The 23,814-nt window shown below is 37.4% G+C and overlaps 1 protein-coding gene and 1 pseudogene across 1 annotated transcript in view; one reads left to right on the top strand and one right to left on the bottom strand.

The window, feature by feature from the left end:
- The window catches only part of PASD1 (PAS domain containing repressor 1), an 85,245-nt gene that overhangs the window by 38,523 nt on the left and 22,908 nt on the right, over window positions 1-23,814 (bottom strand). The window contains exons 2-8 of the mRNA XM_074323419.1: window positions 19,920-19,975; window positions 18,704-18,858; window positions 15,033-15,115; window positions 12,797-12,886; window positions 6,345-6,444; window positions 5,813-5,926; window positions 3,565-3,695 (exon numbers count right to left, since the gene is read on the bottom strand). Coding sequence (XP_074179520.1) covers window positions 3,565-3,695; window positions 5,813-5,926; window positions 6,345-6,444; window positions 12,797-12,886; window positions 15,033-15,115; window positions 18,704-18,858; window positions 19,920-19,951 — 705 coding nt within the window. The 5' untranslated portion in view covers window positions 19,952-19,975. The remainder of the gene's footprint in view (window positions 1-3,564; window positions 3,696-5,812; window positions 5,927-6,344; window positions 6,445-12,796; window positions 12,887-15,032; window positions 15,116-18,703; window positions 18,859-19,919; window positions 19,976-23,814) is intronic.
- LOC109434370 (phosphatidylinositol N-acetylglucosaminyltransferase subunit P) lies at window positions 22,981-23,627 on the top strand (annotated as a pseudogene).

Below are 23,814 nucleotides of genomic sequence, written 5' to 3'. Positions count from 1 at the left end.
AAACCCGGCACAGGCAGATATCAATGACAGGTCACTTTGTATCTCCTTTGAGGTGGCCCTGGACCATGTAACAGGCAGTGGCTTACCTGGGCCTGCACCAGAGCACCTCCCAAGAAGCCCAAGAACGAACATACCTGGTGGCCAGCCTCAGACCACACCAGAGAACCACCCCATTGGTGTGCACAAATGATACATCCAAAGAGTGGACTCTGCAGGCACCAGAGCCCCAGTAAAGAAATTCTACTCCACGGGGTCAGCCAACACAACAGCTTGCCAACCGTAGTCATGGACAGTCCTCAAAGCCAGTCACAGTGAGGGTCAATACCACTCACTGAATGTCAACAGCAATCAAGGCTTAACTACAACAAGAGAGAACACACACAACCTATACAAAGGATGCTCCTGGAGCACCCAACTCAGGGGATCAGGCAGACTACACCACTCGGCCCCACAGGACACCTACTACATAAGGCCACTCTGCAGACTGGAAAATGTAGCAGACCTAATACATAGAAACAAACATGGGGAGGCAGCCAAATGAGGAGACAAAGAAACATGTCCCAAATAAAAGAACAGGACAAAATTCCAGAAAAAGAACGAAGCAGAATGGAGGCAAGCAATATCCAGCAGATGAAGAGTTCAAAATACTCATTCTAAGGATGTTCACTGAACTTAGGAGAATAGATGATCTCAGTGAGAACTTCAACAAAGAGATAGAAAACATAAAAAAAAAAAAGGAGACAGAAAACATGAAAAAGAACTAGTCAGAAATGAAGAATATACCAAGGGAGCCAAAAAAAAAAAAAAATGTGTATATACATGACTTGTATTCATCTTTTGTTGTCTGTATATACCGAGTATTACAATTTTAATACAGCTTTTTTCCTTTCTTAAAATGCATATACATTGTTTTGGCACCCTCTGTATCAGATGGACTCAACAGATTAGATGAAGCAGATTAGAATCAGCAATTTGGAAGACAAGGTAGCAGAAAACACCCAATCAGAAGAGAAAAAAAATTATTAAAACAAGAATTGAGGATTGTTTAAGGGGCCTCTGGGCAACCTCAAGTTTAACAACATTCACATTATAGGGGTACCAGAAGGAAGAGAGAGCAAGGAATTGAAAACCTACCAGAAGACATAGTGACTAAAAACTTCCCTAACCTGGCAAAGGAAATAGACACACAAGCCCAGGAAGCACAGAGTCCCACACAAGATGAACCCAGGGAAGCCGACACCAAGACACATCATAATTAAAATGCCAAAGGTTAAAGACAAAGAGAGAATCTTAAAAGCAGCAAGAGAAAAGCAGTTAGTTAACTACAAGGGAATCCTCATCATATTGTCAGCTGATGTCTCAACAGAAACTTTGCAGGCCAGAAGGGAGTGGCAGGAAATGTTCAAAGTGATGAAAAGCAAGCACCTACAACCAGCAAGGCTATCATTTAGAATCGAAAGAGCAATAAAGAACTTCTGAGACAAGAAAAAGCTGAAGAAGTTCATCGCCACCAACCACTAATACCAGAAATGTTGAAGGGACTTATTTAAAAAGATGAAGAAAAATATCAAAAATATGAGTAAGAAAATACTGCAAAGAAAAAAATTCTCACTGGCAAAGGCAAACATAATAAAAGCAATGGATCAACCCACACTAAAGCTAGCATAAAGGTCAAAAGGCAAAAGTAGGATGATCACGTGTAATTACAACAGCAAAGTAAGGGATACGATACACACAAGCACACATACAAAAGAAGTTAAAACACAATGACAAAACATAAACTTGGAGTGTGTGAATAAAAATGGTAGTGATTTTAGAATGTGTTTGAACTTAAGCGACCATGAACTTAAAATAGACTGCTATAAACACAGCTTGGTATATACCAAGCACATAGTAACCACACACCAAAAATCTACAAGAAATATACAAGAAATAAAGAGAAAGGAATCCAGATACACCACTAGAGGAAATCATCAACATACAAGAGAAGAGAGCAAGAGAATAAGAAAGGAACACAGTAGAGCTACAAAAACAATCAGAAAACAATTAATAGCATGACAATAACCATATATTTATCAATTTAAGTACTTTAAATGAAAATTGATTACATGCTCCAATCAAAAGACAAATGGATAAAAAAGAGGTGGTACATATATACAATGGAATATTATTCGACCATAAGAAAGAATGAAATCTTACCATTTGAGACATGGATGGACCTAGAAGGTTTTGTGCTAAGTGAAACAAGCCTGACAGAGAACGACAAATACCGTATGATTTCACTTACATGTGGAATCTAAGAAACAAAATACATGAACAAACAAACCAGAAACAAACTCATAGTACAGAGAACAAACTGATGGTTGTCAGATGGGAGGGGGGCTGGCTGGAAAAGGTGAAGGGATGAAGAAATACAAATTGGCAGTTACAAAATAGTCATGGGGATGTAAAGTACAGCTTTTGGAATACAGTCAATAATATTGCAATAACTGTATATGGTGCTAGATGGGTACTAGACTTATCGGGGGATCACTTCATAAGTTGTACAAATGTCTAGACTGTACACCTGAAACTAATATAATATTGAACATCAACTCTCATTGAAATTCAAAAAAGAAATTTTTTTTAAATCAAATCATGCACTTGGAGTAAAACCCAAACTCATTACCTTGGTTCTCAAATGTCTATATAATCTGGCCCTTGCCTACATCTTATACCCTATTTTCTACTACTCCTTCCCTCTTTCACCTTACTGTAGTCACAGAACAGCCTTTGTTCCCTGGAACTCTCCAACTAGTTTCTACTTCAGGACTTTCACAGCTGCTGAACCCTGTACCTGGATTGCTTTCCTTTCTTCACTGGGTTGGCACCTTATCATCATTGAAGTTGGGGGGTGTTCTATTCAAAAGACAGGTTATCAGAGAGACCTTCCCTGACCACTGTGAACTTCCTACCCTCACCAGTCATTAGCATAGATTCTGTTTGATCGTCTCCATGACACTTGTCTATTGTCTAGTGCGCCTAATGTTTCTCTAGCTCCTAGCACAGTGCCTGGAACACAGTAGGTGGTTACTAAATACGTTACTTAGTGAATAAATTCATTGAACCTGAATCTATGAGATGAATTCTAAAGACTGATTTTTCTTTTTAGAGACAGAATCTGTGAGTTTTATATTAGGAGAATACTAAGTGATCAGTGTGGCGGGGGGGCTGCCTCAAAACTCACCATGTGACAGGAGCCCTCCTTTATCCACCTGCAAAAATGGTCCCTTCTCTTACTATAGCCCAGCAACCAGCCCCTGTATATCTCTTTTATATTATATCAAAACCACTTGTAAATGACTGTCCATCTCTTTCAGGTGTGTTCAGGTCTCCACTCAGGTGCTCACCTTCTGAAATACAAGAGCTGATCTTCCCTCACTCACACATCCCAGCACAACCCTCCACACACATCGGGTGCTTTAGCAATGCTGTCCAGTGGCTGAAGGACCAAAGAGGACGTGGCCCTTCAAAGGAAGCCCACATTGCCACAATGGCTGGGAGGCACACACACAATAAACTCACCCGTAGGACCTGAGATCTGAGGATACAAACGGTCCCCACCATGTAAAAGCGATCCTCCAAAGGAAGGTATGTGGGGAATGACATGTTGTAGGATTGTCTGGGGAAGAAACTTTTCAAAAGCGCCAAAGACCCTAAGGGAGAGAGAGACAAACATGTAACAATCTAATAGAAAAGCAGGCCAGTTACACAAGAAGATAGAAAAGTTACACAACTTTCAAACTTCTGAGCCACAGATTTTTCCTGTCTTCTGTTCCAGCCACCCTCCCCATTCTGGTGTCCACTGAAATATAAAGTCATTACTGAAAAATAACTGTTGTGAGTTCAGGGTGATTTTCAGTCCTGTGTCCTAACCCTGTCGATGATGTTTTAGTCTCCAAAGGAAATTCAGTCCCCTCTCTTATACATTCCACATGTGTATCAAATGTGTGTGTGTACGGAGTCAGGTAAGATTTTTTTTTTAAAGTACCTGACTTTTAGTTTCCAAGACACATGACAAACATATCGGCAATTATTGTATGAGCTACTTTTTATTGTTTATTTACTTATTCATTCATTCATTCATTTGTTTATGTTTTTAGAAATAAAAGAGTTAATTACACTTTTTAGTTCATTGCATATTATGAATACAGAGAAAGTCTCTGCTCTTTTTATTTTCTTCCTCTCTGTTCCTTCCCCACCCACAGATACTGTCATCTGACATCTTTTACATTCCTGTAAACTATGTAATCTGATTTTATGTATATGTGTTTACAATTTACAAAAGTGGCATTGTCCTATAGATCTCATTCTGTGCCTTACTTTTTGCAATTAACAATATGGTTTCAAGATTTAACTGTTATAGTATGTATATCTAGAGTTAATTGCTTTTAACTATTACAAAGCTTTCCATGTTGTGTATTTCCCAAATTTTACTTGTCCATTTCCCTAATGATGCACTCCAAGCCTAGTTCCAAGCCCCTCCTACCACAAACAACACTATGGCATGTAGAGTACATGTCCCCTTAGACACAGATCTCTCTGCATATTTGTCTCTGGGATATTTACACCCAATGATGGGATTGCTGAGCCACAGGATAATCAACCTAACTTAAATTCACTGGCTTATGAGTTAACATTTCTCTCAACAATGTTAGTTTTTTCATTTCTCAGATCCTCATCAATATTTGGTATTATTCACACTTCTAATTGTTGCCATTCTGATGGGTGTACAATGCTTTCTCATTGGTTTTAAAATTTTTCATTCTTTGCTTACTAGTGAGTCTGAGTATCTTTTCACATATTTGTTGGGCTATTTACCTCTGAGTGAAGCCCTACATGTTTCAATGGACTCAAATCAGTGTTTATGTTAATTTCTCATCTTGCAGTTCCTGAAACCTTAAAAACTGTAAAGTTGGACCCATATTCACAGGACACAGATTCAGGTTTTGATTTCCTGTAAATGACACATTTTTTTCCATTCAAATTTCAAGAGAGATGGCAACCTTATTCTTCCACTAGGCCAGTGGAATGAATTTAACTGATCATTTTAAGTCTCTAGGTTTTATGTGTTGGCCTTGAATGAGTGTTAGAACTCCTGACTCCAGCCAATGGAACCTATGTATGATTTAAAACCCACCCAGGCCACCAAAAAAACAGTTTCCTCTTATCAGTGTGGTTCTCTACTTTGTCCTTTAATTTCTGGCACCCATGAACTTCCCTTTCTTTTAAGCTTAGCTGGGCATTAAACTTCCTTTGTTATGTTTTTTGTTAAGTGTTTTTTTCCAGGACCCATCAGCTCCAAGTCAAGTAGTTGTCTCAATCTAGTTGTGGAGGGCGCTGCTCACGGTGGCCTATGTGGGGATAGAACCAGCAACCTTGTTGTTAAGAGCACCGTTCTCTAAGCAACTGAGCTAATCAGCAGCCCCTCCTTTGCTATGTCTTAACAATCATTTCCTTGTTTTTATAGAAGAACCATCCTTAACAGCTCAGTCCACCATGTTATCATATGACCCCACATTAAAAATTTCACTGTTAATGTTTTTTTTAAATTTTATTTTATTAAATTTATTGGGGTGACAATTGTTAGTAAAATTACATAGATTTTGTTAATGTTTTTAAAGTCTAATTAATGTCTATAACCAAACCCTGTGGTCATAAGAATATCAGAGAGTTTGAGAGTACCGAAAATGGAAGGACATTTATATTAGCAGCGAAGGGCTGCATAACTCATCAACTTTATCTAGATCAAATTAAAAACGGAATTGCTTACCATCATTAAAATCTTTTATACTCATGATAAATTTTGCATATTCATAAGTAGGGCTGTCACCATGTTTAAGACAACCTCTTCTTAAATGACAGCAAAACTCATTTTGCTTCCCCACTAAAAGAAAACAGATACAAAACAAGTTTACATTTGTACCTTACCATATTCTTTGGGATTATTTCATAATTATTGTCTTAGTTAGACTAGATTTTCCAAAAATATTATTTTCTTTCCATGAACATTAGTATTTGCATAGCTATGTTTATCTGTAGAGTGGGTTACCAGCTAAAACATTATTTATATAACACTAATGCAATTATACAAAAGCTGAAGCAATCAGTGCTCATAATAAAGAAAAAGATTTAATGGAGATTTTTAACACTAGAAATGTAATTTGTGAAATTGTACTAAGTCAAATTAATATATAATCAGCAGCTATATTGGTTCTAATGTCTTTATTTTTACTACTCCTCTGAGTGATTTTTACTGTCTCTTAAAATCTAAGAACTTACTATTTGAAAAAAAAAATCTATACCTAAGCTTGACACAGGAAGTACGAGAGTAATCTTTCTGTAGATTTCTCTTTTCTCTTCTTCAGGCAGGAGGGTTAGTAATTTTTTACCCACGATCTCATCCTTGAGAAGGAAAGAGAGAGAGAATAAATTTTGTTATATGTGCTATTACTGTTCACTTTTTCTATCTCCTTACCTCCATCCAATAAGCTTATTATCTGCCTGTTTCAGTCATCTTTTGATGATACCTGTTGTACCTCTTAAAGTCCCAATTCATATTACCCCATTCTATAACTATCACCTCCTACCTATCTAGTGCACTCAAGTACTGCACCTCTCCAATATTTGTGTGACCCAGTGAGACCTCCAGTCCATTCCTATCGCATTTTCACTGGGCATCATCTCCTTCAAATTGTCTTACCCTCCTTACCCAGCTCAGGTTCCAAAGTCAATCATTATAATCACTCCCATGTGTTTTTTTTCTTTCTGACATAGTTGCCTGGAAAAACCCCAACTCTGTTAATTCCAACTCTTCATCTACCCTCTATCTTCACCCAAGCCACTGAATGTGTATGGAGAAATACCCACAACCATGCTGTGCATTATTTAAAATGGGCATTCAGCTCTGCCTAGAAATCATTCTATATTTACCTAGACAATTCACTCTTCTACTCTTCAATGTAACTATTTCTTGCTATTTCATTTTTCTTCAAACCTCCAATGCTCCGTTCCTCTTAAGCCCATGGCCTTGCCCCATTCTGCAGCCTTTCATAAAATCTCTCAAAGGCTCACAAACCCTAAACAAGCAGCAGCTGGCCTCGGCATGCCCTGTACCTCTTGCTAGGCCCCTGGCACTGGTGGTACTCATCCTAGGTTCACAGCATAGTTTCTCCCAGGCACCTTCGAGTCCAGCAAGGCAGCAGCTACCAATTTCAGATCATTTTGTGGCTCCTACCAAGTGGCCCTGGGCCAAGCACAGGCAGGGGTGACCTAGGCCTGCACCAGAGTCGCTGCCAAGAGGCCCCAGAACCAACACAACTGGTGGCCAGCATCAGACCACACCAGAGCTCCACCTAATTAGCTCCACAAATGATACACCCAAAGGGTGGTCTCAGAAGGCACCAGAACCTCGCTACAGGGAATCTTACTCTGTGGGGTCAGCTCCTGAACTATAGTTCATCTGTTATAGTCATGGCCAGTCCTTACAGTCATTTAGCTTGAGGGTCAATACCACCCATTGACATATCAACAACAATCAAGGCTCAACTACAACAGGAGAGCACACACAACCCACACAAGGGACACCCCTGGAGCATGGCCTCAGGTGACCAGGGAGTCTACACCACTGGGCCCCACAGGACACCTATTATATAAGGACACTGCCAAGACTGGAAGACAGAGCAGATTTACCCAATACATAGAAACAGAGTGTGGCGGCCAAAATGAGACAAATAAACATGTCCCAAATGGAATATCAGAACGCAGCTCCAGAAAAAGAACTAAACAAAATGAAGGCAAGCCATCTACCAGATACAGAGTTAAAAACACTGGTTATAAGGATGTTCAATGAACTTAGGGGAAGAGTAGATGAAATTAGTAAGATCTTACACAAAGAGATAGAAACTATAAACAATAACCAGTCAGAAATGAAGATTACAATAACTACAAAACACTACAAAAAGGTGAAGAGATTTAAAAGTACAAAGTATATTAGAGGGACTCAACAGTATATTAAATGAAGCAGAAAACTGAATCAATGATTTGGAAGACAAGGTAGCAGAAAATACCCAATCAAAACAGCAAAAAGAATCATAAAAATGCAGATAGTTTAAGGGGCCTGTAGGACAACTTCAAATGTAACAACATTCACATCATAGGGGTACCAGAAGGAGAAGAGAGAGAGCAAAGGATTAAAAATCTATCTGAAGCAATAATGACAGAAAACTTCCCTAACCTGATGAAGGAAACAGATATACAAGTCCAAGAAGCACAGAGGGTTCCAAGCAAGATGAACTCAAAGCGCCCACACCAAGTCACATCATAATTAAAATGCCTAAGTTTCAAGACAAAAAGAGAATCTTAAAAGCAGCAAGAGAAAAACAGTTAACTAGAAGGGAACCCCCATAAGACTGTCAGCTGATTTCTCAACAGAAACTTCGCAGGCCAGAAGGGATTGGTACGAAATACTCAAAGTGATAAAAAGCAAGAACCTGCAACAAGATTACCTACCCAACAAGGCTATCATTTAGAATCGAAGGAGAAATAAAGAGTTTTCCAGACAAGAAAAAGCTAACGGAGTTCATCACCACCAAACCAGTATTACTGGAAATGTTAAAGGGACTTCTTCAAGAAGAAAAAAAAGATAAAAATATGACTAATAAAATGGCAATAACTATATACCTATCAATAATTAATTTAAATGTAAATGGGTTAAATGCTCCAATCAAAAGACATAGGGTGGCTGAATGGATAAGAAAATAAGACCCTTACGTATGCTGCTTACAAGAGACCTACTTTAGATGGAAAGACATACACAAACGGAAAGTAAAGGGATGGAAAAAGATATTGCATGCAAATGAAAAAAGAAAAAAAAAAGCTGGGATAGCAATAGTTATATCAGACCAAATAGACTTTAAAACAAAGGCTATAACAACAGACAAAGAAGGACATTTCATATACAACATCAAAGATATGGACGCAACCTAAGTGTCCATTGATAAGATGACTGGATAAAGAAGATGTGGTACATATTCTTATATGCAATGGAATATTACTCGGCCACAAAAAGGAATGAAATGTTACCATTTGTAACAACACAGCTGGAGCTAGAGAGTATTATGTTAAGTGAAATAAGTCAGACAGAGAAAGACAAATACTATATGATTTTCCTTACATGTGGAATCTAAAAAACAAACAATCAGAACAGAAACAAAGTCATAGATATAGAGAACAAACTGATGGTTGCCCGATGGGAGGAGGGTTGAGGGGCTGGGTGAAAAAGGTGAAGTGATTAAAAAGTACAAATTGGTAGTTACAAAACAGTCATGGAGATACAATGTACAACATAGGGAATATAGTCAATAATACTGCAATAACTGAATGGTGCAAGGGGGGTACTAGACTTATTGGGGGATTATTTTGTAAGTTACAATATAAATGTCTAACCATTATACTGTACACCTGAAACTAATATAATATTGAATGTCAACCATAATTGAGAAATTTAAATAAATAAATAAAAAATGAAACATGTCAGATGAAGTTATTCCTCTGCTCAACATTTTCCACTGGCTACTGAACTCATTCAGAATAAAAGCCAAAGTACTTACAATGGCCATTACAGCTGTATGTTGTGGTTCCTTGCTGCCTATTGACCTTAGCCCCGCCCACTCTCCCTCTTGCTCACTGCATTCCAGGTACACTGAACCCCTTGCTCATATCCAAATACACCAAGCAGACAGTCATCTTGGAGCCCCTGAATTTGCTCTTTATTCAACATGCAGTACTCTTTCCCAGATGTTTGCAATGACTTTATCCCTTAATTCATCGACGTCTCTACTCAAAAGTATTTTAAATAGCACCAATTCCCTCACATTCTCTCTGCCTTTTTTTCATAGCACTAATCACTACCTGACATTATAGTCACATGTACAGTATATGTTTATCTGTTTATTACCTGTCTCCCTCAGTAAAATGTAAATTGCATTAGAACAGAGACCTTGGCTGTCTTGTTCACTACTACATCCTCAACACCTAGAACACAGCTTGGCACAAGTGAGCACCCAATAAATATTAGTTGAATGAATTAATAATGCTGTATTATGTAGCTAAAATATGGTGACACATGGATAAATAGAATATCAGACATTAAGTTATGAGTTTTTAATGTGACAGGAACAAAGCAATAAACAAAGTATTCTTTGTAGCCGAATAATGGCCTTGGGTGATGAACCACAAATTCTAATGATTTTTAACTGATTAATATTAATAATCTACAGTCAAAATTCAAAAAATATATTTTTATGGTTCATTTGTAGAAGCCACCCTATGAGTTGGCCAATGTTCAAATTAGCAGATGGATCCTGTCTCAATTTTTTTTAAAAAAAGCTTGGCTTGATTCAGGGAGGAAATATTACCTTAATTTAGCAAACAGAACATTATGAAATTAACAGGCAATAAATTTTAACAACGAAAGTCACACAGTAAGAAATTGACTTTCCAAAAGAAATATAGATATTTTTCATTAAACAATTTCTTCAATAAAAATGCTTTTATTGGTTTAGTTATAAAATAAACTTTAGGTACCAAACTAAGTTATCTCTGATCAGCAGAGACCACTCATTCATCCATCTAACACACGATTAACAACTGTTCCATGCCAGACATGTGCTAGGTACGTTCACACAAACTAGCTCACTTAATACCTTGTGAGAGGAACAATTATCCCCTATTTCATTCACAAGGAAATTAAGACTTGTCCAATTGTTGAGAGGTCACAAGCTCAGAGATGAGATTCACACCCAGCTTCATCCAACTTCATGTCCATGATGTTCCTTTCACCACACCATAGCTGCTTTGAGTCCAATTTGCACCAGGAGCAGCCAATTTGCTACTGGGCCAGTTTCTGCATTTGGACATTCTACTTACAGTAATTCATTAATTTCTTTTACTGAGTATTTATGAAGGTTCAAAAAGATGAATCTGATATGAATTTGAATTTCAATGAACACATAGTTTGGTACGGCAGGTGAGATATACACCAACAGTTATGTGATGCAAAGTATAAAATAATACCATAATAAGAGGCACAAAGTGCTGTGGCTCACCAGTTCTCTCAGTAGAAGAATGTGATAGCATTGTCACTTAAAATTTAAAGTGAGCAGTTTTCTGCTAGCGTACATTCCCTTAGATGGAAATAGTGGCAATTGGTTTCTCATTAATTAACTACATTTTTTAAAAAATTTATTTTTAAAGGAAAGTAACAGTGACAATGAATGACTTATAATTGACCACCAACTAAAAACAGTGGACGTAAGGATCACTCCAGTGACCCTGCTCCATAGTTAGATAAAGGGTAGAGACCTAAAGGCATTATCATTCTGGTCTTCACTATAACAAAATTTAATCTGTAACATAGCATATTCATACACTCTTTCTTTAATATAAATTTAATAAGACCATTCCCTTTCCATGATATGACTACTCTAAAGTCCAATTCAACGAATATCTCTATTATTTGTATTTTATTCAGCTGTTTTGGTACCCTACAAATATAAGTTGAATTTGACAAATGTAAACTGTTTTCTAAAAGAAAGGAAGAGAATGAGAAATAAAGAGATGGATCACAGTATCTGTAAATAAAGAGAAAAGAGTGGGAAAGCTCTCTGAGTTCCTAAATGGGCCATGCAACATGCCGGCCAGAACAGCGTGACTAGTGGAATAAGCTTCTAATCCTCTTCTAACTTAACTAAAGGATAATTTAACAAAACTTTTATTAATGTACGTCTTCCAGACTTGAGTGCTATCGGTCTCTAGGTCAGGGCTTGACAAGTTCTTGAAACAACTTTGTGCAGTGAGGAATATAGAAGGCAACAATCCAGGTATGACAGAGATTTCAGTAGTGATTGCAGTGGTAGATGTATTCTACACAGCCCCTCCACACACATGCATGAGTGGAATATGAAGGTATGTAGTACTTTTATATTTAGGTGATAAAGTTGTTAGGTGTGCAGCCTAAAGATCCAGAAAATCTTTTAGGAAATCATATATTCTAAGTGAATGATGCCATAAAGATAGAGAAAGCTTTTGTGAGAAAGGCACAGTAACACCAAAGGGCTCGGGATGTGTGACCATTTTGGACACCAGAGACCCTGACTACCACTCACTCACGTGTAAGTGACTCCAGCAGTACTTACAATCTGCTAAACAAACTGCTAAGCTATGCAATCATTTCTGTATGCTTTCCTAGACGATATCATAATTTGTTCTTCAATATAAAGAAACAAAAAGCAAATCAGACCTGGAAATGGATGCCATGAGTCAGCATAAACAAATCATGACATTTATTATTTAATCAGTATGTGATGGACTCTAAAGAAATGGACAAAGTCAAATCCAGTGAAAGCTGCCTTGAAAAGCAGTCACCTTGGGGACCCACCCACTGATTCTGAGGAGACTGCCATTTCAAAAAGCACATTTTTATTTGGAGATTGCCTCAGGGGCAGTTTACAAACCACACACACACACACACACACACACACACACACACACACACACACACACAGTGTTTCATTATCTCGCATCAGAGTTTGTTTTTATAGATTTAAAACTGAAATCAATGAAGATGATAAGAGAACAGGTGCACATTGTGACAACACCGAGAGTGTCTTGATGTGTTATATGTTCCTGAAAACAAATAACGAACCCTTAAACAACAAACTGAATGATACTTTCCCAAAAATCTGGAAGAACTTACAGGTGAATAGCCAAGAAGAGATGTGATGTTTTCAGCCACAAAAATTATCACTCCATCTGTGCTCAGTATTATCATAAAGCCGTCTAATGACTAATGAAGAAAGAACAATAATGTAATTAAATAGTGAAATAATAATAAAATGATAACTTTATTTCTAAATGTATAAATAATTATAATAGCACACTGAAAATGTATTGTGGTCCTTAAATATCAAAAAAGCAGGTACAGACTTAATTAAAATTCCATTATTCTGCCTCCTACACAGAATCTACTTAACCTTAAGCATGAGATGTTTATCAAATGATGTGCCACTTAGACAAACAAATTTCAATGTACACCCAATTAACAAACTCTCCAACACAAGCTAGGGAGATTCATTTCCATATCTAGGTTGTTTCACATTTCATTCAAAGTTAATTTCAAAACATTAAGAATATTTTGGAGGGCATTTTCATTTATGCTTAGTTTAGTCATCTACTTATAAATATAAGAAAAAGTGATATTGCCATCCCTTTCCTGCTATATAATGGACAAATTGCCAGACAAATGCCTCCTGGTAGAAAACACCTAACATGATGACTAAAATATATAAAAACTTCTATTTCAAAACAGGCCTGAGCTTATGGCAAAGTAAGGGAAGCAATTTGATGTCAGAAATGACTAGAACATGGGAATGAAGAGGTAAGAGGATGCCGGAGCCTGCATTTGCCTTGGGAATACTGCACCATACTGACAGCAGACAGCTTGTGGGATAGAAAGCAAAGCCAGGGTCTGCACAAGGTGGGAGGTGAAATCAGAGACTCCTGCATAAAGCCAGGCCTCCCAAAGGGTAACACTCCCAGCAGGCAAAAAAGAAAGATCTTATCCAGCAAAGGGAGACCGGGAATGTGCATGACTGCCTCAGGCTCCACTCTGGCTAAAGGAGGAAAAGAAAAACTAGTCTCATCTGGTAATCGCTAAAAAGAAGCCCACACTCACACAGATTTGGAGCTGGAATCGACAAACTACCTGTGTAGCCCTGAACACCTCAAGCCTATTATTTTGTTTCAAGTGACCCTGACTGCAGATATCTAGTCAAAAGAAATTGAAATCAGCTCTACAGAATGACTTTAAAACCAAGGCTGAAAGAACTCATGCAGATCAAGTTCCAAAAACATGACCTTAGAATCAAATAGTAATAAACAGAAAAAAATGAAACTGTGAGCGAGAGGCAGTGTAAGTACTAAAATGCAGAATCAGACTTTTAAAAAGCAGATACTGGAATTATCCAAGATAAAATATAAAATAAGTGTGCTTAATATGCTTAAATAAATAACAAAGGGTATTGAAAATATGATGAAGGAACAAGACTCAAACTAACAAGGCATATGTAAATATAATCAAACAAAATCTAGAAATGATAACATCAAAAATAAAAACTCAAGGTACAGGTTAAGTAAATAGCTTGTCAGAATTTAGCTGGAAAGACAATTTCTGAACTGGAAGATAGAACTCAAGACATGCTCAGACTGCAACACAAAGAGACATAGGAATGGAAAATAAGAGAAATTAAGTGACATGGAGAAGAGAGTGAGAAAGTGCACTAGATATTTTATACCTGTTCACTTTATTTATTCTTCCAATGAGTTAGTGAAATAAAGATTTTTTTACCCACTTTACAGAGAAAGAAATCAAGGCTCAGAGAAAGGTAACTCTCTCAAAGACACATAGCAAGTAAATGACAAAGGCACAATTCATATCTTTATCTCTCTGGCTCAAAAGACCATGGTCATTCAGGCTTTAGTTTGTGGCCTTTGAACTTAGTGAAACTAACCAGCTCCCTTGGAGAGAGAAATCATAAACATCTCATGTCCTTAAGGGAAAAAATAAGACGTGAAGGTTTATTCTTTAGAGTCTAACAGCCTATGTTGAATGACTCGACCAGATAATTACTTAACTTGCTACCAACGTATGTACAGATTTGTTCATATTTGTTGTCAGTCAAGATCAGTAGTTTTCAAAACTCAATTAGCATAAGAAACATCTGGGAAGCCTAGTAGAAATGAAGGCTCCAGGCCCTACCAGGATTAGGAGCCTGATTCAGTTTAAGGTGGGTCTCAGGAATCTATTTCTACCAAGCTCCCTAGGTAATTCTGATATGCACGGTCTCCTAGCCACACTTTGAAAAACACTATTCTTTATCTTCTACTGCACATATTCTACATATGAAGTAATCAAAGAACAAATCCACTCTTACTTGCAGTGCTGCACGCTGGAAGTCTTCATAGCTTTGAAATGATGCAATCAAACCAGATTTCTCTCTAGGCATTTCTTGATTGACTGCGTTTTTAGAAAAAGGAAGAAAGGATAGAAAACTGTCACATTAAAATGATTAGCTATAGGTATTAGATTTTTCAAGTTTTTTTTCAAAGTTTTAATTAATTTTATAGAAAAGACTCTCATGAGAAAATGCTGAGTACTAATGAAGGGTCTGCTGTAGACTAACTGTTTAGAAATTACCATCAACAGAGGTGTTTGGAATTGAAAAAGACCTTGAAGATCATCCAACTCAATTTCTACTATACACAGTATGACCTCTCCAACAATATATTGATTTTTTAACCCACAATTCATTCCTTTTCTTTACTTCTTTAAGTCTTCTAAATTCTATCAAATGCAGTACTCATAATATTCTAGATAAGATACAGACTGTGTCAAGGGCTCTAGGTGTATCCAGATACCTAAAATCTCCTCTACCACTGCTAACAATAGGAATCCCATGATTTAGTTTCATCTAATAGTTAAGCTTTTAGCAAGGGCCCTTCACTAGAAAATCTCTAAGCCTCATCTTGTATCTCTTCAAAGCTGTTGACACTGTTCTGTCTCCCCTTCATCCTTCTCCGTTCTTCAAGGTTTTCTGGTTTTCCCAATGAGCAGTGTTTCTGCTCCTGTGCTTACTCAGAGCCTTTGCTATCAATGTCCGGCCCCTCTCCCATCGTACTTACTCCATTAACCTCACTAACTCAGGGACTTCATTAAAACAGCCCTCTACTCTCCAGTTATTATAATACATGTCAATAAACGCTCGTTTCTTCTCACAGAAAAGTTAGAGACCCGTGGCATACAATTTTGATCCCTATTAAAAATGTTAAATCGCCAGACAAGGGTAATTCTGATAGCAGCACTTGCTTCCTTAGTAGGTATGAGTCTCAGATCCTTTCCTATGAGTACATTTGGATAAGAAGGAGGCCAAGCATGAGCAGAAGAGTCCCAGAACCCTCGCAAAAGAGGGAATGAAAAGACGATATGTAACTGCATGAGAAGTAGGAATAATATGAAAAATAATCCTCGCCAATTGCACAACTGCCTCAAGATCAGTGTTCCTGACCACTATCCCAGCCTGGAAATTCAGTTCTGGTCATAGTTCCTCAAATGCAGGAAACAACCCATGACACTCTCGCATAGCTGATTTCTGGAGTTATTTCCCCACTGACTTTCAGCTCTATCCAGTGACTTTCATCTCCTGTACTCCTTCTTAATAAAAAAGACAGAAGAGAGTCCACATATTTAGAAGGAAAGAAAACCAATGTATTTTATCAATCGATCATAAAGGGCTTTTCTACCTTACTATTACCCAAGAACTTGTTTTGTTTCTAGGATGGGTATCATAGCCAATTCTTCACTAAAACTCCAGTGTCCAGCATAGTACTTAATTCACAATAGAGACCCAATGAGTCCTGTTAAACTGAATCTTATTTGTTCATTTATTTAACTAATATTTACTGAGCTCCTACTATGTATCTTACTCTCTTAGAGGCTCAGGATACAGTGTGAACAAGATAAATAAGGTGACTGTCTTTTGTATCTTATAGACTGGTCAGGGGGCGGGGAAGACAGATAATCAACACATAGGCGATGGAACCGATAATTTCACACATCTTTAAGTGCAATAATGACTGAGTCATCCGGAAAGCCTTACTGAGAAGGTAACATCTGAGCCAGGGTCTGAATGACAGGAAGACAGCCATGTGAAGGCCTGGAATCAAAGCATTTCAGGCAGAGGAAACAGTAAGTACAAAGTGAACCAGGAAAGAATTTGGCCTATTTAAATAACAGACAAGAGGTCAAAAGGGCTACAGTAAGGTGAGCAAGGAATAGAGTGTAGGAAATGAAGTCTGAGAGATAGGCAGGGCCAGATCACATAGGGTATATGATAAGGAGAATTCTTTTAAGCAGGAAAGTGACAATATGCTTTTAAAACCTCACTATGGCTGTTTGTGGAAAATACATCAAATTGAAGAGCAAGGGTGGAAGCAGAGAGTCTAGCTAGTAAGCGTCCTCAAAAGTTAACAGGTGATGGTGGACTGGATTAGGTCGGTACATCAAGGCTATGGAAATGGAGAGAAGTGAATGGATTTGAGATATAGTTTAGAGGTAAAGCCAAAATGATTTGCTGATGCCCCTGGCCAGTTAGCTCAGTTGGTTAGAGTGCAGTACTCTTAACAACAAGGTCACCGGTTCAATAACTACATGGGCCACTGTGAGCTGCGCCCTCCACAACTAGATTGGAACCACTATGTGACTTGGAGCTGATGGGTCCTGGAGAAACACACTTAAATAAATAAAAGGTTTCTAAAAAATTTAAAAAGGAATTGCTGATGGATTGGGTGATGGGGTGAGAGAAATGGAGGACACAAGAATGACTTCTAGATTTTTAGCTCCAAGCAGATAGAAGAATGATTAGTAGTACCAGTTACAGAAATAGGGAGACTGGGGTAGGGGTGTGAGAGCCAATGGCATGCAGAGGAATCAAGGGTTCCTTTTGGCCATGTTAACTTTCCTATTAGATATCCAAGTGAAGAAGTTACATAAGAAATTATCTCACTAGATGAATCATGAGTATGATTCTCAACTATGGAACTCAGGTAGAAGGCCAGGGCTAGAGATAGATTTAGAAAGAGAGGGTCACTGACATCCAGGTAGCACTTCAAATTAAGGGACTGGATGAGATTGCCTGGGAAATTAGGTTAGATACAGAAGACAAAAGGTCCAAGGACTGAGCCCTGGGGCACACCCATGTTTAGAAACTGAAAGGGAAAGTAGGGGATGCAGAGAGAGAATGGGAAAGAGAGAGAAATGAGCTAGGAGGGAAACCAGGTGAGTGTGCTATTCTGGAGGCCAAAGAGAAAAGTGCTTCAAAAAGCAGGGAGTGGTCACCTGTCCAATATTTTTCAAAAGTCAAGAAAGATGAGGACGTGTAAGGGACCAACGAATTCAGCAACGTGGAGGTCACTGTTATTCCTGATGAGAGTAGTTGTACTGGAGTGGTAGTTTGTTCCAGCCTCAGGGAAGTGGGTTGAGGAATGAATGGGGCATGAGACAGTGGAGACATGGTCTATATAATCATTGCAAAAACATTTGCTGTAAAGGGGATACAGAAATAGGGCACAGAAGTATCATGGGGTCAAGGAAATAATTTTTTAAGATAAGAGATTTTTGCAGCATGATCATAGGCTTATGGGCATAACCTACTCAGGTGTTTTGAGTTAAACATACTTAAATATTGTAAGTACTATTTTACACCCTCGGCACCATGTTTCCCTTAGCAACATTCACCATACGCCTTCAAGTGCCTAAGATATAGAAATTTGCATTATTATTGCCCAGTATACTTCTATTAATTTTCATTTCTTTGTCCCACTTTTGCATGAACCTCAATAATATTTTCAGCATCAACCATAAACTTATGGATGGAGAGAAACTAAATATATGTGTGTATTAGAAGGTGCTTCAGGAGATCCTTTAGTCATTAATCCCTCCCAAAAATGTCTGAAGTAAAGGGAGAGACCCAGCTGTCCCATCGACAGCTAATTTTCAATATGGCTAATCAAAACACTGTAAGGGTAAGTTGCGATGGTCAGATCAAACCTTTCTCCTCCTGTGCAAGAGCATAAGTGCTCTGCAATTTGTCAGCTTTCTCTTCTGTTAGAGCATAACCATGAGCTTGCAGCAAAGCATGCAGTTCAGTGAAGAAGACGTCAACTGAGTCTTCCTTTTTAGTTTCATTCATGTAAGGTACATTCCTAATTGACAAAAATAAACAAGGTTATTAATGGTAAGGGTAGGGCTGGAAATTCAGATAGTAGAACAATGGCTAGGGATACATAAGGAAAGAGAGAGGGAGATGTTAAAGTCAACATTTGAACAAAAGTCCTGTCCCTTGATCACTCATAGGATAACAATAACTGTCAATATTAAAACAAGGAAATGAAAGCCAATCTCATCTACCTTGAGGGTAGAGACTAGATCTATCTTTATGTCTCCCACTGCAAAGCCCAGCACAGTGGCTAGCACACTGGCCTAAGAATTATACAAAATAAATTAAGTCTAGATTAATTTCCATTTAATAGTGGGTCTTTGTTCTACCATATGGTCTTACCTGCTTTTACAAGAGTACTTCTGATTAAAGAAAATTCTTTCTAAATGATCTATAATTACTCAAGAGGTTCTCACAAAGTCATTGCTCTTCAGAGAGAAGGCTGAGCAATAAAATGCTAATTGAGATCTTTTTCTTTTACCTTTGAAAAAACATAGATCATAGAAAAGAATAAAGGGGTCAAATATATGGTGATGGAAGGAGAACTGACTGGGTGGAGAGCACACAATGCAATATACAGATGACATATTATAGAACTGTACACTTGAAACATGTCATTTACCAATGTCACCCCAATAAATTTAATAAAATTTTTAAAAACATAGATCATATTGAAAATGTTTGACAAAAACATTTTGATTAGTGCACTGGGATTTACTTCTGATACTTGAACTGAAAAAATAAGGTAATTTATCTTCTCAAACATAAATGAATTTAAGCCCAAGGCAAGCCAAAGCCTCAAAACAGGCCATTGTGCAAGGCATGGAGGACACAATTTGATGAGGGAGATTTCAGGTACATAAGTAATGCACTGAGTATTATAATAGAGTTAGGGCTAGGGGTTATGGAAAACCCACTGGAGAAACCCAATTTCCCTGAGTGAGTCAGGCCTCCCCAAGGAAGCAGGATTTTGCTAGGTGTGAAATGGGAACAGAGGACGGGGCAAGAGGGCTTTGACAGAAATATCAGTCAGTTATGAATTCATACCTCTCGTCCTTTTCTTTGTTATCTTCGTCCATTTTTCAGTGAGGTAACAAAGATTTCTGAAATCAAAGTAGAGCAACATTTTACTAAGAAATCAGTCTATGATGTATCACAGTAAAGCAATAAGACTAACCAAAATTTGCAATTGCATAGCACCTTTCCCTCAAGGATTGTCTATTTCTTTTAGAGAGAGAATTTCATTAAGTACCAATAACCCTCTCAGACGTTATGTAGATGTTGAAGACTTATTTATTGTGTGATTCCCAAATGAATATCTGTCATAACACTGCAAATGAATTTATTTGAAAAAGGCACAACATTCTGTGAAGTTACAAAACTTAATCCAAAAGTCAAGTATTATGTTAGTGCAAAAGTAATTGCGGTTTTTGCAATTATTCTTAACCTCTTAAACCGCAATTACTGATGCACCAACCTAATATTTGTAGGTTTAATACCATACTTTTAAATTCTTTTAACTTCCACTAACTTCAAGAGCACTTAATGAAACACAGATGTGGGTTGAAAGCTTCATATATACCACGACACAATACACAAAGTCTGCATTTATTGTCAATATCATAGAAATCCTGGGCATACAAAAAATGGCCCTGAAATCACCAGAGTCCCCGGCTTTGAACTGTATAATTAGACTCACATATCACCTCAAGGTAGAAATCAATGACATTCAAATACATATGTGTTAAACAAGAAAAAACAGTTAAAATATAGCAAACGTCCTTTAAATGCTCTCAAGAAAGTAAAGGGGAAGCTCAGAGGTCAAACACAGGGAAGACATTGGGAACCAAAGCCAGTTAGTATACCAGCCCGTGCAGTTGTGGGGAACGGGATGCATAGCTATGGAACAAAGGAGCTTGGGGATTAAGGCCTTCTTGAGTGAAGGAGGATCCAAGCAAGGAAATGAAACTGAAATCTCCTCCCTATGTATAGCCAAGACTTTCAGAGGCTACAATTTCATTTAAAAATCATCCCACCAACAAAGAAATAAAAAGAAGTTTCTGTGTCTCAGCATACGGGAAAAAAAGGACGCTATTAGACTGAATCAACCTTAGGGTTCCAGGAAAAACAAAGAAAAATCCATTCTGGAGACATTCTCTCTCAAGCCAGGTTCCACAGAATTTCCACAGAGAAGGCACCACTGAAGACGAGTCCACATCCAAAATTAGAAAGAAACAATCCACCATATGCCAGAATTGGGACACACACACACACACACACACACACACACACACACACACACAGCAGTATGAGACCCCCAAGAACGTCCAATAACTAAAATATCTGAGAACCATTATAAAACAATTGAGTTTAAAAATAATAAAGACAAAATAGATGAAACTGAAAACAAGAGAAATTGTGTAAATAAAGACATAGTCAATGAATTTAATTTGAGGGCTTAATTAATCCCTCAAAAAGAGGGAATAAGCATTGTATTAAGACACACCAGATAAGAAAATTAGTAAATGGAATACAATATGAGAAAATTTACCATATTACTTTTACAGAGAGATAATGAAATGAAAAATATGAAATAAGAGGTTATGAAACATGAAGAATGAGAAGACCTAATATGTACCTAATAGGAGTTTCAGATGAAGAGAATACCAAGAACAGAAGACAAGCAGTAAAGAGCTAATAACTGAAATTTGTTTTCCATTGGGTCACATGGAAAATGTGACCCAATCTGAATAAATGAAAATACAACCACATCTAGAAATATCAGAGTGAAATTTCAGAACACGAAAAACAGCGAGGCCATTGTAGGCAGTAAAACAGATCAACACATACCAAATAATAGCATCATACAGACCGTATGCTCTGGCCCTAATACAATTGAACTAGAAATCAAGAGCAAAAAGATCATATAAAACCCTTTAGACTTTTGAGTTGCTAATTAATATCAGACAAGGTAGACTCCAGGTAAGGAACAGTACCAGGAAAAAAGAGGAAGCTTTCATAATGATAAAGGAGTCAATCAAGAAGACACAACAAACCTAAACAGGTATACATCTAATTATAAAGCTTCAAAATGAAGTTAAGAACTGAAAGAAGAAATCCACAAACCCACGATTATAGTTGGTGAGTTCAACACTCCTCTATCAGTAATCAATAGAGCAAGTAAGCAAGAAAATACCTAAGCAGACTGAGGACTTACTACACCGCCAACACAAATAGTCTCGTTCGTTTACAGTGTACTGTGCCCAGCAACCCTACGATACACACGGCTCATTCTATATGATGTCATTCTGAATATAACTGCCATAAGGATTCAAAATTGCTGGGCCATAAAACCAGTTTCAGTGAATTTAAACAATTAAAATCATACAGATTATGTTCTCTAATCAAAACAGCATTAAATTATAAATCAATAACAAATAAATAAATAGCTGGAAAAATCCCCAAATGTTTGGAAATTCAATAACATACTTCTAAATATTCTGGGGGTCAAAGAATCAACCTTTGAAAAAGGTTTAAATAAAGGAAACGACAATATTTCTAACTGAATGATTATGAAAAATAAATTTTAATTCTAAAAACTTCAATAATATAATACAATTTATTCAAATTGCATTATATATTTATGGCGTTATATATTTCCATCAAGAAAAGTTATATCAAATTATTTAAATCACCTGTTATATTCTTAAATAACATTTATAGGCTTCTTCATAGAGAAAAGCAAATATACAGTGCTTACTAGTTAATTTAACAAAAATGTACCAAAAACATTACACAAAATAATGTCTTTCTTGAAGCATATAAAAGGAAAGACTGTGTTTCCCCCAAAATAAGACCTAGCCAGACCATCAGCTCTAATGCATCTTTGGGAGCAAAAATTAATGTAAGACCCAGTCTTATTTTACTATAAGACCTGGTCTTTATGATATGATATATGCTATGCTGTGCTGTGCTGTGCTGTGCTGTGCTGTGCTGTGCTGTGCTGTGCTGTGCTGTGCTATGCTATGCTACCGTGTCTTATACTAATTTTTGCTCCTAAAGACACATTAAAGCTGACTGTCTGGCTAGGTCTTATTTTCGAGGAAACATGATGTAGGTTGTGTTTATCCCAAAACATAGGTATATTGGAACAGAGGAAACCCACTAAGGAACAGATCCTGTGGCAGCCAGCGAGTGACAGCCAGCCCCAGTGCTCTAGAGATCCCACCAGAAAAGGGTCGCTGTGAGCCTTCAGTTCAGCAGGGGATGCTATCTCCACTCGGCCTTTAGCTCAGGTTTCCTGGGTGGGTGCTTGCGCTCAGTGCTGAGATTGTCTAAAGCCACAGGGAAAATAGTGGAAAATTCACCATCACCATTGCCAGAAAGAGCAATTTATGGCTTTGTTCTTTTCTTAAGCTCTCAATTTAGCTTCATACTGTATCTTGTGTGGGCTTTTATTCCTGAGTCTTGGCGAAACTCCTTAGGCTTAAGCTCCTATCGGCCTCAAAAGTGTTGGGCCGCTGCATTGCTTACCTCCTCATTACTGTAGTAATTGGTTATGTACTCTTATTTGGAATAAACATGATGAGTACCTCTGCACTCAACTCTGTTAATACAATCACAGATAACTATGCTAAAAGTCAATATCAGAAAAAATACCAAGAAGAGGCCATCCCAGCATTAAGAGATATTTCTATTAGTGAAGTAAACCAAATGTTCTTTCTTACAGCCAAAGAACTTTACACCAAAAACTGAATTGTATGTAGACTAACATGAAACATTTATTATAAGTTTTTGACATAATAATTTTGATCATAATTATCTCTCATTATGAATACCTGGTATTAAAACACTTTTAAAAATGTAAGCTGAACTTCTTTTAGATTAAGTTCCATTAGTACTGTAAATGCTCTCAGATATTAGTTGTTAATGGACAGAATAA

The sequence above is a fragment of the Rhinolophus sinicus genome, chromosome X (genome assembly GCF_036562045.2).
Source record: "Rhinolophus sinicus isolate RSC01 chromosome X, ASM3656204v1, whole genome shotgun sequence".
Lineage (NCBI taxonomy): Eukaryota > Metazoa > Chordata > Mammalia > Chiroptera > Rhinolophidae > Rhinolophus > Rhinolophus sinicus.
The sequence above is the reverse complement of the archived record's forward strand: the minus strand, read 5'-3'. Positions and strand labels throughout refer to the sequence as shown.